The 16,622-nt window shown below is 38.7% G+C and overlaps 1 protein-coding gene across 3 annotated transcripts in view; it reads left to right on the forward strand.

The window, feature by feature from the left end:
• LOC105672225 (transcription initiation factor TFIID subunit 1-like) overlaps positions 1 to 16,622 on the forward strand; it is an 82,837-nt gene that overhangs the window by 23,337 nt on the left and 42,878 nt on the right. For all 3 annotated transcript variants that reach the window (XM_012367015.2, XM_012367014.2, XM_012367016.2), the window contains one exon: positions 13,399 to 13,696. In XM_012367015.2, coding sequence (XP_012222438.2) covers positions 13,399 to 13,696 — 298 coding nt within the window. The remainder of the gene's footprint in view (positions 1 to 13,398; positions 13,697 to 16,622) is intronic.

The following is a 16,622-nucleotide window of genomic DNA, read 5'->3' on the forward strand; positions in this document are numbered from 1 at the left end:
ACGGTGAAAAAAATATTTATCGTAAAACAGCGTTTTATAAAAAAAGTTATAAATATTTCATATTTATTACACAGTGATGAGAAGTATGAATAAACACTTTACTTAATACGCTTTTCTTTCTTTCATCAAAAACTTTCAAGCGCAATATAAAATACATAAAAGTCAAAGATAAAATTGGATCTCGCAGTAAATCATTAAAAAAAAAATCAATCTTGCAAGCTTTCACTGAACTATATTAGTTTCTCGCGAAGAAAATAATTTCGTGACGAAGCTTAATGTCTGACGTGTTGTTAAATTCAGCTTTCTGATGAAAAAAAAATAAAGAAAGCTGCTTATATTCTTAACGCAAGATTTCGCCCGTTAGTAGTGTTCTAAATACCGCTAAATTACAAATTGATTTATTTCGCCGTGACGCAAGGTTCTTTGAATCCCTGCCCTCAATTCTGAAAACTTTGCGACTCCGCGGTTAATTGAAAATGCCTGAGTATTCATTGTCGTGATGTTTAAGACTCCGCGGCAACGAGCAACGCTTGTGCAAACGACTACAAATCATCTCGCGGGATCTTGTTTTCGTACGTAAAAATCAGCGTTTTCACCCAGTGGCGAAAAATAGGGGAACGGCAAGGAGAATTTCGCGAAATAATTGGTCGTACATAACGTCCCTGACATTTTGAGGTGTTGTCTCCGGGAGGTACCTCGGCGGCATTAATCGCCCGTAATGGGCTCGTAAGTGTCGCCGGTAATTAAAGAAAGCGTCAATTATATGCCCGCGCGTTCTCGCCTTTCGCCATAAAGCACGCGCCAGAAAAGGCGCGTACGTTGTACGCGCCGCGGTAACAATGCGTCTTACCACTGTCTAATTATCTTAATTATCTTTCTCGTGCTCTTCTTATCGCGATGCAGACTTTATACATCTTATTAACACCTTTCCGGAGACACCGTACGGCTCAACGGCGATAGACGATAGGTATAAATATAGAAGAGTGAGCGCGAAATATTAAACAATACCGTGAAAATAAATATTCAACAGTAAAACAGCGTTTCATAAAAAAGTTATAAATATTCCATATTTGTTATACAGTGATGAGAGAAGTGTAAATGAACACTTACGTTAATACGCTTTTCCTTCCTTCATCAAAAAAGCTTTCAAGCGCGATCGGGCGTGACGATAAAATGAATAATTCATGCATGCATGCGGGTGTACCTGATCACCCGTTATCTTTCGCCTTAAAAATATTCTCAAAACAGGAATGTCGTACGGCAACAAGCACAGTGTTGCAGCGGCGGATCGCATACGGAACGTAATTCTGAAGCATGCAATTAAAAATTCAAATACGCCAAATCGTTATCTTCGCCTGAATAGTCAATTAAGCGAGCCGAGTGATCTATTGACATTCCTAGGGCACAGAGATCGTGATAACGTTAGTGTCACGCAAGTAACACTATAAATGCCATTAATGTATTAAGGCGCTATTCATCGATAAATCGAACATGATCGATTACGCATCGTTGCCGGGATTTGTGTGTGTGTGTGTATGTGTATCTGCGTGTGTAACGCATCGCCGACATGCGACAAATGTCAATAAATTACATCTTCCAGCATCGGGCACTTAGCCGGTTTAACCGCTAATTCGAAACTGGTTTAGTGACATAAAATGTAAAGCGTGTAGAACGTGCAACGGATAATAACGTAATAACCTAATAACAAGCGTCGAACATCAATGCAAAGGAGGTCGACCGTGCTGACAGGCGCGTTAAACGATAGCGTGCCGTAAAAATCCACGGTTTTTAGGATCTAAGTTTCCGAAGTTGAAAATTTTATTTTCATCGAATATTACTCGCTTATTTCTTCTTGCGGTACCGTGCATAATTAAGCAACTTATTATGTAACGCGATACTATCATTTGAGAATATAACTGCGCAGACTGCGCGCTTGAGATATCCCAAGTAAAATTTTAACTTATCTATGTGTGGGAATTTAAACGTGTCGTTCAGTTACCTAACGCACTCTTACGCAGCCCGTTAATGACTTACGCATTAACTGAGAAACTGGTCCACAAACGTAAAACGTCATGGAGGCAGCCGAAGAGGATATCGCGGATAACGGTACTGAATATTATCTGTATGCTTGACATTGTCTTACGATTACTTGCGACACGCGAGAAGTGTTTCGTACACGTGTACCGTCATCTACCAATATCACCGAGACAATAGAACGACACGCGGCATTACTCTTGCACTATCATATCGAGAATGCATATTTGAACCGCATGCAATACTTTTGACGAAATACATTTCGTCACACATTCTATTATACGTCTATTTCTTAGAACGCTGAATTTTGTATCACATTTTACTGTAATTTTGAAGATAAATAATACAGAATTAAAAGCGTACATCAGATTAAAAAGAAAAAAGAAACAAATTTATAATTTGCGAATGTTAGGAGAAATTTCTGAATGAAGACATAACGTCAAGTGTTACAGCAATAAATTATGGCTCATAAGTTATTGCACATCTAAAGTTCCCCATTGATTACACTTTCGTATCGTTCTTATCGCGAGCGACACTTAATTCCGTTAATCACGCGGAGACTGAAGCTCGGAAAAAGCGGAGAATGACAAAAAAAATTTGGATGATTGTGGGTCCGCGCGGGATCAAACGATAGCATCGTGATGATGCGCGCTACGATTAAGTCTCACTAATTGCTTGTTCCTTCGCGATAGGGCGTCCGTAAATTACCTAGCGGCTCTAATTACTCGGCGGTGTTACCCGACAGTACCGAAGCGTCGGAAGATGTCCGCGATTCTCGTGCACGACGTCGTACATCGTGCAATTATATCGGTTACTTTCCGCTTTTTAATTCGCAACACGGATGTGTTCCACGTATAATCACGATTCCTATACAGTACGCTGTCATAAAATATATCGGGTACGAATAATATGATAGGAATTGCAGTTGCTGCTTCTTAATTTTCTTAACAAGCTCCGCATTTTTAGAAAACGATTGTCCATTCGCACATTTATATGGTTAATACTGCATTTTTGCTGTTCCGAGAACCGCGACTTCTATTCGCGACTTTCCGTATATCCTTCGACTTTATAAACTAAGTTGCGAATAAGTTTGCATAATTCGTCATCGCCTTAATTGAATGAAGAATGCGTGGTACAAGGCGATCCGCTCCACCCGACACGATCGAACTTAATATTAATATTAATCCGCGGAATGACGCGGAGCATGTGTACCGATAATGCGAATCGAGATGCCTTACACGCAAGGCGCGAACGAATGTTATATTAGATCTGATTACCGTCGCGACGCGTAGCAGTCTGACACGCGCCTAAGTGTTCGTTAAATAAAGACTCTCGGCGCTCACATTTTCATGCGGGTCAGCTATTTTTATCTCGCCGCGCGACACTGCCCGGCCGTTGTCCATTCAATGTCTCTCTCTCTCTCTTTCTCTTTCTTCTCCCTTATACATGTCTGCACGCGAGATCGGATCTGCATATTTCGGCGCCTGAAGTGGAATGATTAAATCGGGCTCCGCCCCACGTTTTCTGACGCGAAACCAGCGCCCGCCGTAAAATGAAACTTTTGACGCTCGGCATTCGTAATGTACATGTTTATTCACTTAATATATATGATATTTGTTCATTAATTCGTCACGACACCGATGCCTGTGAAAACAACCGTTACATCATTACTAATAATCCACCGACTAACTCATGCTTCCAAGTAATCGATTATCCAGTTGAACATATTACCAGCTAATTAGCATAGCGGGTAACGGGTCTACCAAGAGGGTGGATTTTACCTGGAAGATGAAGCAACCGTGCCCAAGGCGAGTCGTTAACGTATGCGGTTTGATGCGGTTCGTGGGATGAAACACGACTAAAGCTAACTGAATGCAGTTTCTCAGCATCGCCATTCTAACATTGTATTATATATGCAGCATACAACCTCAAATACTCGCAAATACGACTCAAATTTATTTGAATTATTTAAAATGCGATGGTGTTTGCGAAAACTTTTTCAAATTTTTTTAGCAAAATATTTAAGCCTCCAATTTCGCAAAGTGTTTTCTATTTTTTAAAAAGAAACAACAACTTTTGTAAGAAAAGATGCGACGGACAAATCACCAAAACTAAAAAACTACTATTTTTAGGAGAAATATGAAGTGTTTTATAAAAAATTTCTATATTTGTACAATAAAAATTGCACGCTAAATATTCTGATATTGATAATTTAATGAAATAATTACCAAATAATTAAATTGTTATCTACTTATATTTTCCTCATATTGCGCGTAGCAATTAATCAACAGAAATCTAACAGTGAGATACCGCCTCATTGCACTCGTCGAAAGTTTTACAGACAATACAATCGCATTTTCGAGCTTGTAACACAACAATGAACATGTCTTAAGAGAGATGATGAATGAATGATCTCAGTTTGATAGATGACTTTATAAGCACTCAACGATAGAACCACTATATCCGAATTCCCTTAACTCGGTTGTTAATCTTCCGCGTGAATGCGGTACCTCCCGCGTATTTATTGTTCGTCGCAACAAGGGTGCGAGAGATTTATCGTCTTCGCAGCTAAGTGAACGCGAATAAATAAATTTCTCGGCGTTTATTTACCCTCAAGACTTTCTAAGGAGTGTCTAATACCGCGCGCGCAGTGCCGCGTTCTCCGAGGCGTGAATGCGAGGTGATGTCATACAGGCGTTGCACCTTCTCCCTATTTAGCGGCCAACAACTGCACGTTAAGGAACTTCTGGATGATCTCATTGGATACTGTAGCGGGTGAGCAGTGTCAAAGGCTACACCACTTGACTCATGTCAATTCAAAATGCTAATACAGCTAACGCGGAACACTGTCTCCGCGATATTCGCGTCGCGCAAGTTTACTCGGTTATTATTTTAAAGCGTTCGCGCGAAAGAGACGATGCATTAAGTAGAAATGAAAAAATCTTGAACGTTTGTCATCAACTTTATATTAACAATTCTTATGATACAATTCTACAAATTGTCGCAAGAAGAATGTGGAAGGAAGACTATCAGTATACGAAAAAAGAAAATTGCTCGGAATTTTAGATCGGGATCCATCACGTCCGGAGATCTATGAGCGTACTTTGTCGGTCGGGGAATGTTGGTCGGGAACAACTTCGCATACGAAATACCTTTTCAGCGTGTACGACCTAAGACCTGCGTCGCACGAGTTTCGAATAACTCGAGCCAGCGTCATTTCTCAAAGGTTTCTAAAAGTCACTCTTCGCGAGTCGCGGTCTGTGTCACTTGCAACGCCTCGGTTACGCCTTGGTCAAGTTAAATCAACGATGTAGTTGCCGTTCGCGCGGTTTCAAGTTACATTCTCGTTAACGTCATTGATATTCAATGTCAGTTCGTCATAAATTGATTAACCGCTAAAGCATCGCTGCAGAGACTCGAATATTGCGTCGGCATCGCAATAAGGATTATTGAATGAATCATCGGCTGCTTCACTGGTTACCTACTTGCAAGTTATTTTGCGTTCTGGCGATGGACCACCCGTGAAAGAACGGAGATGGGTAAAAAAAAATCTGGTCATGATTCATCGATTCTAAAACATCCTATCGCAAACACGAACAACGGTGTTGTAATCGATCGCGAGTATCACCGAGCGTCTGCGAATTCTCAACAAAACGCCCCGCTGTTCGAGACCTCGCAAGAAAGTCTTAAATAATCAGTAAACGCCTCATAAAATCAGTAACGCAGCATGCTTTTTCTGACGGGCGGACCAAAGTTGCTTGCGACAGTGTGTTGCATATGCCGTACTGACACGTTGTTCGAATCGTAAAAGAGATCCGAGTGACAACCGCATCCGACTGTTTCCCTTGCGTATCGTATTTCGCCGTTTATCCCTTTTTTCGACGAAACACATGTACTTCTACTTTCTCCTCGAGTAGATTTTTCATGTAACACGAACTTGTATGGAGATCAAGGTAAATCTAGAATTAACTTTTCTTAGCAAAGATGTAATAAGAAAAGAAGTATAATAATATAATCTACAAAATATATAAACTGATTTCAATTAATTCTAAAGTAATTTAATATGCTGCTTTTTATTACATGTTACAATAAATATGAAAATATGAATATATAAAAATCTGCAGTTGTTTTTATCACATCTTTCAAGAATTATACAATAATCAAAATGCAAATACATTAAGGAACAAAAAAAATGTAATTTCATACAAAATCGAGTTTAAATATAAGTTAAGCAAATTGTAACTAGAGCACATTACAATAGACTTTGACTATTAAAACAATATTTATTTAAATATAATTTATTTTCAATTAAGATATATAAATTTCTTATTACATCTTGAAGATGTGGAAAAAGGTATTAGCTCAGAACTAATAAATCTAAATCTCGTGACTTTGCTGGAACATTACATAATTTTTGGTCGTCGAACATCAACGGTCGACTCTATTACGCAATCACAACATTTGTCTCTTCTAGAAATAGCTACAGACACCGCCACTACTAAATCATACTAAATCATATGTATACGAATTTCATTGCGTTATCTTTTATTAATTCCATACTTAGGTACGCTATTTCGTTAGCGATATTATCGCGACTCGCGGATATCTAAATATGCACATAAATTAAATTAATTAATTAAGTTAATTGAAAGTGCTCGGATCTCTTTTAAGATTCAATATTCATGTCTATATGAAAGAAATGACTCATCAATCGATGTACTTCTGCTGCAGATAATCATCTATGAAAACTTCAAAAACAAAGAAAGACATTTTAATATAAGCCAAGTTTAAATATAAGCGAAGTTTAAATATAAGCGAAGTTTAGAGCTTTTGCGCGATAGATTTTGTATCATAAAGAAATATTTATTTAAATATAATTTTGTTTTTAACAAAAATATTATAAAGGCATTCTCAATCTTGATGCATTTGTACACTTTGCAGTGCATGTCGCTAATTTTTTTATGCTTCGCATAAATATCAAAAGATATTGATCGCGATCGTGCAGACTAATAAGTACGATGAGACGATTGGAGTCGTTTAATCCCCGACGCTCGTTTACACGCGAAATTCGCTTTCAACAAGTAAAAAAATAGAACTCAGACCCGCGCTAATGAGATATGACAGAGTAAGCTTAAAATTAGCACACGCAATTTAAAGAACGCAAAGAAGGACAAATGTTTCGCCGTAAAAAAATCTTCCGCGACATAAAGAAACGACATAAAAATGAGTTTCGGGCGATACTTTAAGATGTCAATCGTTTTTATAAAAAAAATTTATCCGTGTAATTTATTAAACATTATTATCTACGTGGTAGTTTAACTAAAATCCATGTTTAAAAATTAAATTTGCATTACTGACAAGTTAGGCAGTTCAACTAATAATGTTAATTTTCAGCAGAAAAATTAATCCGAATAAGAATTTTCCATCAGATCTTTATGCAGCACAATGGGGACGTTATATTTATAAAACGCTTCAGACATTATTTCACAATGTTTTGACCGCGGGACATGCCGACATCTCTTACGAGACGGATAGCACTCTTTCGAGTACTTTCATCTCAAGAATCCCCTTTGGACCGGTGCCAATTTCTGTGATAGAAAGAAGTTTATTTTTGGCAGCGAGACCTCGATAAAAATATTTTTAAAGTCTCCAAAGCAAGACTCGATACTTCAGTTGGAACAACTGAAATAACTTGATCGTTTCCGTCGATCGAAGATCGCCGAGTTAAATTTATATATATATTGCAAATCAGTATTTCAATATATAATCGCGTAATATACCGCTTGACAGGGAAAGTACTCAGAAAATATGATAAATCGTCTGGTTTGCAAAGGCCAAGAAATTATTGCTTTAAAGAATTTTAAGCCAACAGCGGTAATAACAAATGTATAAGTATAATTTATATGTACATCTTACGCGAATGGCAAAATGTTAATTGCGGAAGCATATATATTATCGCTTTTATTTATCTTTTTTATTTCTCTTTTATTATACTATATAAATGAATATGAAGTCGTAATCCTGTAGACTGTAAAAGCAACGATATGACTTTAATGTTAATGGGCTGTTGTGAGATATCTTGAGTGTTATTTCTGAAATCTGTTTTCAGTATAATTAAACATCATAAAAAAATTGAGAAGTTTTTCTATCTGACGCACGTTATAATAATATTTATAATTTTGCAACTAAGAAGTTTATTAACATGTATAATATTACTTTCGCGAGAGAACGCACTACTGATTATTTGAAAGTATCTAAATGTGATAAGAATTAAAAATATGCGTGATAAATCAATGCGCTTTCCGTGTCTCAAGCAATTGGTATTCATGGCAATGAAACCGGTAGGTACATAATCATTCTTAGAAATAGCGTTGATCGATTAGAATGAGAATCATGATTCGTCTATGGTCTACCATGTCTAATGTTAGCGACTCGCGGTAGCAGACAGCCTGGCAGCGACGCGATTCCTTTCTTGGAACGGCAAAGCTGTATTTCGTATGGCAATCACACAACATCGGCTTACCATTCTCTCAGTACTATACTTCATTGTGTTACGGCAGAATATTACGATTCACTGTTTCACGAAAGTTAATTTGTGAAATATATTCACAACAGAACTATAGTATAACTTCATAATATTATAGTAATTATTCAGAATTATAAATGTACTAAAAAGTTATTAATAAGTAAAATTAGCAATTAAAATTAATAACGCACGCTAGGACGCGTTTTCATCAAGTCTGCAATTGTATGAGAATTCGAATAAGTAAAAAACATGTGTTTGGAGACATTTTACTAGTGTCTTTCTATATAAATATTAATGAAGGATATAATTTAATTTATTGCGATTAGCGGTCAAACATGTCCGTTAAAGTCTGACAACGAGTTATAATCTTAATACAGAAAAAAGATTGGTCACTTAATCAAATACTGACGAAACAAAATATCTTTTGCTTGTAAAATCGTATCTAATATGTCAATGTAACCGCCCTTAGCTCGATGGGTGGCCGTTACCATCTTTGTTTATTTATTTATTTAGCGCGGAGATCGGTTATCTAAAACATGATCGATTTGCCTTGGGTCCTACTGCATTGTCTTCCAGTACGTTATCTGATACACAAATATTAATTCAATCGGATACGCGCCGTAAGCACGTTACACTCTTGAAAGAGAAAGAAAAAGAAACTAGTACTCGAAACTCGTCCGAGGCTATGAAACATTGTCATAATTATCGTGCGCCGCAAGATTGTGAAAAAGCAAGATAAGCGATTCTATTAACGTACGCGTGTTATCTATACTGGCAATCTGAAATATATACTACAGTTAATATGAAGCGACTGTAAAATTGGTGACAACACATTACACTTTGTAATTATCTCCGACTTGCAGAAATCGCGATGTTAATTTATGTCAATTGCAGAGCGCAAGTTATGCAAATCCGGAGAGCAACCCTCTAACCCGCATTTTTATAAAAGAAATTACTGTGACGAAACTTAGTGCGCGACGGCGAGCGCACCGACGTTGGACCACCACGGAATTTTTGGGTGGTCCCGCGTAGTCGTGTGATGGGCGAACCCAATATTTAATAACAGGAGATGCCTCGCATGTGCACTAATACTTTTTAATGCCCGACGCGCCGCCGCGAGCTGCATTTTTCAAAGCGTTCGAACCGCCTTCTCTCGCTCTGCATCCCCTCGAGCCGTAACTTCGCTTTTACACCTCTAGACACTCTCTGCTTGGTCTAATTTGTAACTTTATTCGTCGTACGGACTACCTGGAAATACCAACGTTCCGTTCCATTTTGATGCACCGTCTGGGCAAAGGATAAAGTCACTTTGCGTGATCACAAACATTGCGGCGAACAGCTCGCGCTACTTGATCACTATCGTTGTGTGCACAGCATTTAAATAATTAACACGTAATATCATAGCGGATGGTGCAGCGGGCAAAGTTATGAGTTGCGTGAGGTTTATGAGTACTTTCGCGCTCCTCTCGATACGCACGCGGGTGACACATTTTGCACACCTTGCGTTTCCTAGCAGCCACTTCATTATATAAAAGCTATCTGTAATTAAATCTCAGTTCAGGATTTTCAAATTACATCGCAAACGCCTTTAATTTCTTCCTATATGCATAAAATATAAAAAGAGTGACATAATGACACGAGTTACGATCCTCATTTGAACTTCTATAAATTTTCAATGATTTACACCGCTTTATTTTCCTACATGCACATAAATTGGAATGTAAAATACTGCTACGCGCAAATATATTGACCTACATGCATATTCAATTGCGAGCAGTCATGTAAAGTTACATAAAGTGCGAAGATACAACATCGTCAATACAACAGCAATACGCAAAACATATGTATGTCGGAATCTTTTGTATTCAAACTTTTCCAAAGGCATTAAAATCTTTCTCAATCTAGAATATTGCGATTGCCAATCGCGTAAACAGCGATTCATGTCGAATCTCATTGCGTTTTTATTGCAATAAGAGCGACAATGTGCGATAACACCTATAATGAATACAAGCTTTTTCACGGTGCGCTCTTCGTTGCGATATAAAGATTTGTTTTATTCGTAATAAATAAATATGTACATGGCATAATAACGAAAAATCCGAAAACTGGTGAGATTACTCAAAACATTCCGATGGAAAACAAAAGATCAATAGATACACCCAGTTCTAAACAATTATATAATTGAGTAATCTAGTCATTTCGCAGAAACTATTAAGCTCGCCTTCAGAAACAAGGATAACAAAACATGATAGATGCGTGCCGATCGTAAAATTCAATTATCTGCTGCTAAGTAGAACAATTACTCAGTGACGCAGAAGCTAGGAAATACTTGCTACTTCTTACTTCTACTACTACTTACTTACGCTATCAAAAACGGCGTGTGGTCTACTTTGCAATAGTCGGAGCCGTCGGTTATCAGTTACCAACGCGTTACAAACGAAACCCTTGAGCGCATGTCTGAAAATAGAATACGCGACGTGTCGGTGACCCCGGGACTTTTATCGTGAATTTTCACAGTCTCGTTACCCGCGGAACATGTACGCGTGACAGACGAATTCTCGATGGCGATCAGAGACGCCGGCGACCCTTGACCCGCCGCTCGTAAAACCCGGCCACTCGATTCCAAGAATCATCGAGAGCGATCGTGTATGCTCTGTAACAAGTGCATCCCGCCATTCTACCGTCTCGCCAAGGTTATCTTTATCACGCCATGAATACGATTCGTGCACTTTAATGCAATGGGTAATAGTTTCGAATAATCGTGATTGAATAATTTTCTTGGAAATTTACGTTTTCGAGCGCGTCAGCAACCGATAATTACGCCAATGTGACTTCGAAATTCTAATACAAAATTCTAATAAAATTCTAATAAATTATTAATTGAATAGACGTTTTAAAAATAAAAGTATCTAACAAAGATGCTAAAAATACTGAAGAATTATTATATGTAGAGATATATGAAGAATAATGGATCCTGATGAAAGATTTAAAAATTAGAGACTCTTGATTTTTGCATGTGGGCGCAGGCGGCATCGATCGTATCTAAAGGCGAGATTCGGAAGAACCGCGGATTCATTTTTAAGCCGAGGACCGACTGACCTTTCGCCGACCCTGATTTCTTCAGGACCATTAACGATAGCACGGCACACATTGGGATATACCTGATATACTTAAATTTATCGACGGTCTAATCCGTTTTCTGCGAGCCGAGATCAAAGCATCTGGCAAATCTTTTATTTACGCTTTCGAGCATAAATCTTCAAATTCCATACCTTCTGATGAGGTTTCTATTTTGATCCCTTATAAAGGACAGATTAAAATAAAACATCGTTCGGCTAAGGATAACAGATTTTTAACGAACTGGAAGAAATAAATTTTTCCCTTATTGAAAATATTTCATTCTTTTCTAATTTTTTCTCCATTATTTACTACTTCAAAAGTAGTATTCAATTAGTTGTATTGTGATGGAATTTTACTGTCCTCTGCTAATTTTCTATGCCAATATGGTACACATATGCACCAACAAAAGGATCAACTTTTTGAAAGGTTCAACCTTTCATCGTTAGAGCCATATGTTGAGCAACCAAAGATTGTCAGAAAGAAAAAAAAGGATCGTCTGTAAAATATTACATTACCGTCTACAAATTCAACAGTTTAGCCACATTTTGTCGAGTTTAGGAGAAATTCTCTATTTGTGAAACAAATCTTTTTGTAGAAAGTGACGTCTCAATTGTAGGAACGTCTGATCGCGATTGAAACAAAATAAACGTTTGCGTAATATTCGATTCATCACTTGGGGAGTAATAAATCGCTTAATACCAACTCCCAACTTCGAGAAATAGATTAACTCGTTTGCGTTAAGATCTAATCTCATAATTGATGAAGTTTGCCGCGTTCTGAAAACGCGAAAAACGACAATTGATCTTAAAATACCAAGCAACATACAATTTTTTTACAATAAATTTTAATTTTATGTGATCCTAACACGAATAAAATATTTTCTTTTTCAACAAAAAATGATAAATTTAAGATATTTAAATTAAAAACAAATAATTCAGAAATATTTTTCAAGAAATATGCAGTCTCGTCCAATGCAAAACTCGCAGTACTTGGAGTTTCTTCTATTTATATGCAAATTCGATCGCGCTCTTACATAAAAAGATTTTATTTTACCACCATCGTGTCACGACATTGCTTTCCGGCGATGCGCGATACGCATCTGCCAATAAAACGGAAGACGCGCGCGGAATCAAGATCTTTCGGAGAAATTCTCCCTAGATTCAATGCACGCAGTCGAGGATTGTTTCTACTAAGCGGCGCGACATCAAAGGTCTCCAGATGTTGCAGACGGCGATTAAGTAGGTCCCTGCTCTCTTTGAGCTCGCGAATCGGCCCCATCGCGGGTGAAGATGCATACGGCGCGGAGAGAGATGCAAATTCGCCTATTAAACTTATCGCGCGGAGAAAATCTGCCGAGGGTTCACGGGGGCGTGTTGACCACCCACGATCAAAAGAGGATCGTCTCGCGGGTAAATTTATGCGAGCGTCGTCGACGTGCGAATGTTGTTACATATTTTCTCATCATGTTCAATCAACGATCTCGTATCATCTTACTTTCCTGTCCGATCGCCATAAACGACGAGGAATGAAAGAAGTCGAATTAAAAACCGTGCTCTCTCGCATACCTTTGAAAATTTCTCCGATTAATTTCATCATTATCTTATTATATTTAATTGCAGTTTGTTTTTTTATGTATTTATAATTAAAAATTTGTATGCAATATTCAAATAATTATATCGTTTACATTCTTAATACAGAACTTATTATTATTTGCGCAGGATTACACCGACGATGACAATGGCGATGAGGACGAGGCTACAACTGACATTCTCACAACGTCAACGACTACGACGACCACGACGACTACAACTACAACGCCGAAGCCGCTGGTCAACCAGTACTACGATTACAGGGACTTGAAAGCCTACGACAGCAATATCGGGTATAACAGATACCAAGGGAAAAATGAACCGACGATGTCTCCTTACAGCCATTTCAAGTGGCAGTCACTCGGCACTCGCGAGAGTGTCAAAGAAACTAGAAGTCACATGCAGCAATACCACAAGAACGGCAAGGGTGCGTATTTGGTTGTCGAGTGCGAATCGAGAGGATCCTCGATTCTCCATTTTAACATCTTCATCGGTTAAAAAAGTGCGCGGGCGGTATTAAAAAAAGGCAGTTTGTAATGCGATCGCGATCGCATTTTCTCGTAATCGATTTATGCAAATGCGCGTTATTTTGTATTTTCATCGCTAATCTGATTCAATTAATTTTAACAGCCCGTCGAATGCCCCGAAATACTTATTAATCGTTATTAAAACCACGCCGGTGGTCCGTTCTTGGTGGCGATGTTCGATCAACGTAATAACACAGCTATATTTCTCGAACGTCCGAGATAACGCGGTAATTATCGACGTACTTTTCATCGCGCAAGCGTGCATGCAAATGTTTGTGCAAAACCGCGGCGCACTTATGCACCTACCTAATGCGCTACATGAAATTGCTCGGATGTACACGGATGCCCTTGTTTGTAGCAATCAGGCGAACACGGTGTAACAGGTATCTACCGCAATTATGAAACCGAAACCGCGCATAAATCAATTGGCAATTGTGATAGCGATCGAACAATATGCATATCCGCGATTCGACGCGAAAGTTTCGAGCGCTTCAAGACTCGCAACGTTACGTTGTAATCGGAACGTAATATATCGCGTAGTTGACTGCCTCGTTAGTGTAATGAATGTTTCTATAATTACTCGCCGCAGTACGCAATATAAATTTGCTCAGGCTATATTACGATTGCAATATGATTCCCGACGCACGCCTCTATTTATTCCCCGAGGCATTGTATACCTTCTACAATTGCACAAGTGCCATTCACATCTACACTCGAAGGAACGAGAGAAAAAAAAAACACACATGCTTTCCCTTCTCCTCGGCTTCTATTTGTTCATTAATGCGCAGACATGTATCATAAAAATGACCATCATAAAACATCATATTTTTATACGTCAAGAAGAGTAAGATAAATTTATGTTCTTGCAACACTTTAACTTTCTATATATATTGACATTTCTCCTTCTTTAATTCTATTTCTTTTTTATCAAACGTTCTGTAAACTTATTCTCCCCATTGAAATTTCTATTTATTCTCGAGCGCGTTTTGTCGATAATAACATTTGATTGCGCGATCGTCTCTTTTGTCGCGATCACCTTTCGAATCAGGGGGCAACGCTCGTGAGAACGAAATTCTACAAGAAACGCGTGACTGAGCTCGCAGACTATTACTTAATGTGCTATTAACATGCAAATTAATAACGACGATTGTGTCGCGGTGTTGCCCCACCTTCGTCCCCACCTTCAATTCCAGCGGCGTGAACTCCCGATATCGCGTGGTGAGCGCAATGTATCAATACGCGCACGTGTGCGCCGCAGGATTGTCGGGTCTTGATTCATAACCCCGTTGATTAAAATCGATTTATTATCATTCGCCGAACGATAAAGATCTCGCAAGTGCTTCAGTCTATTCTCACTCGACGAAACCCTTTATCTTTTTTAAACGATTTTATCTTCCGAACTTTCCGTCCACGTTTTAACATATGTAAAGTAATTTTTTTATTATTAAATTTTCAATTACATAGCAGTTTCTTAACAAGGACAAAATTGTACTTATAATGCAATTAGCAAATGAGAATGCATTTCGCATTTGTGTCATGGATGATGTTACATTTTGTTAACTCACGTAGTCTTGCATATTTGCGGGGTGATTTGCACGCTGGATATGCTACTGTGTCCTTCGTAGCATCAAATGCTTCCATGCTGAGTCACAGCTTAAGTTTGTGCGTACAAAACTAGCTAAACCGGCCGGAGAAAGGAAGAGTAAATCAATGACAAGTTCGATTTTGCAGTTGTCTGCCTATGACAACAATAAATATAAACGGGATTAACAAAATTTACATGCCGCGATAATCCCCGGCCTATCCGGAAAATGATAAAATATAGCGAATGATCGAATCTAATCCCTTTCTCTCATAATATATTCCAGAATACGTTTGAATACGGGATGCGCGCACCGGTGAGAGCGCATACTTCGAGATTCCCCGATGCTCGCGCCTTTATTGTGAACACAGCGATGTAATCTCGTGTCAGTGCCGCCGTCCCGAGGGTAACGCCTACGTCGAAAAATTAACATAGCGCGATTACTCCGCAAGATTAGACGAGTGAACAATTCCGCGACAATGCATACTTCCGAAATCTCCTCCGAAATTATCCAATCGAGTTTCTCGAGTGCGCGCGATGTAAATGTCGTTCCGAGAAAGTTGCTCGAACCAGCGAAGCCTATCATTTAACTTGCATATTTTCTATTATCTGTGTAGCTCTATCCACTTTTTAAAAAACGATTTTTCTCCCTATTTGTGTTATCTGTGATGAAACGCGCCGGTGGTCCAGTGATTCTCAGACGCTCTGTACGCGCACCGACCGCGAGTTAACATACCGTATTAAACCGTAACCTTCCACGCGCGGTCAATTTTTACGACGGTCAATAAATTAATCCGTGATCTGACGCGACAAACGACATTTTAATGAGGATAAGTCGCCGCCGAGCGCAGACAGTCGGAATTCGTTGCATCCACGCGTTTGCCGGCAATAATTTTCCATTAGAAACGACGTGGCGCCTCGACTTGATCCGCGGTATTCATGAAACAGGCGATCAGCGAACTTGATCCAATTAACACCATCATTCTACGCACAATCGAGCTGCGCTTCATCGCTGACGGTCGGAAACACATAATTTGAAGTTAAATCATATCTCACTCACCACACTTTCCACATTGCTATTTTACCTCAGACGGCTTTTTCATTCTAGAATAATCCGAAAAGTAAAACGACCACAAAAAAGGACGACGTGAGTAAACGCTAACGAGCATACTTTCTCCTCGGCGATCAATTGACAAATAATCTCGTGACACTTGATCTCGCGACTGGCTATATCCATTCTTCAA

The sequence above is a fragment of the Linepithema humile genome, chromosome 4 (assembly GCF_040581485.1).
Source record: "Linepithema humile isolate Giens D197 chromosome 4, Lhum_UNIL_v1.0, whole genome shotgun sequence".
NCBI classification, from domain to species: domain Eukaryota; kingdom Metazoa; phylum Arthropoda; class Insecta; order Hymenoptera; family Formicidae; genus Linepithema; species Linepithema humile.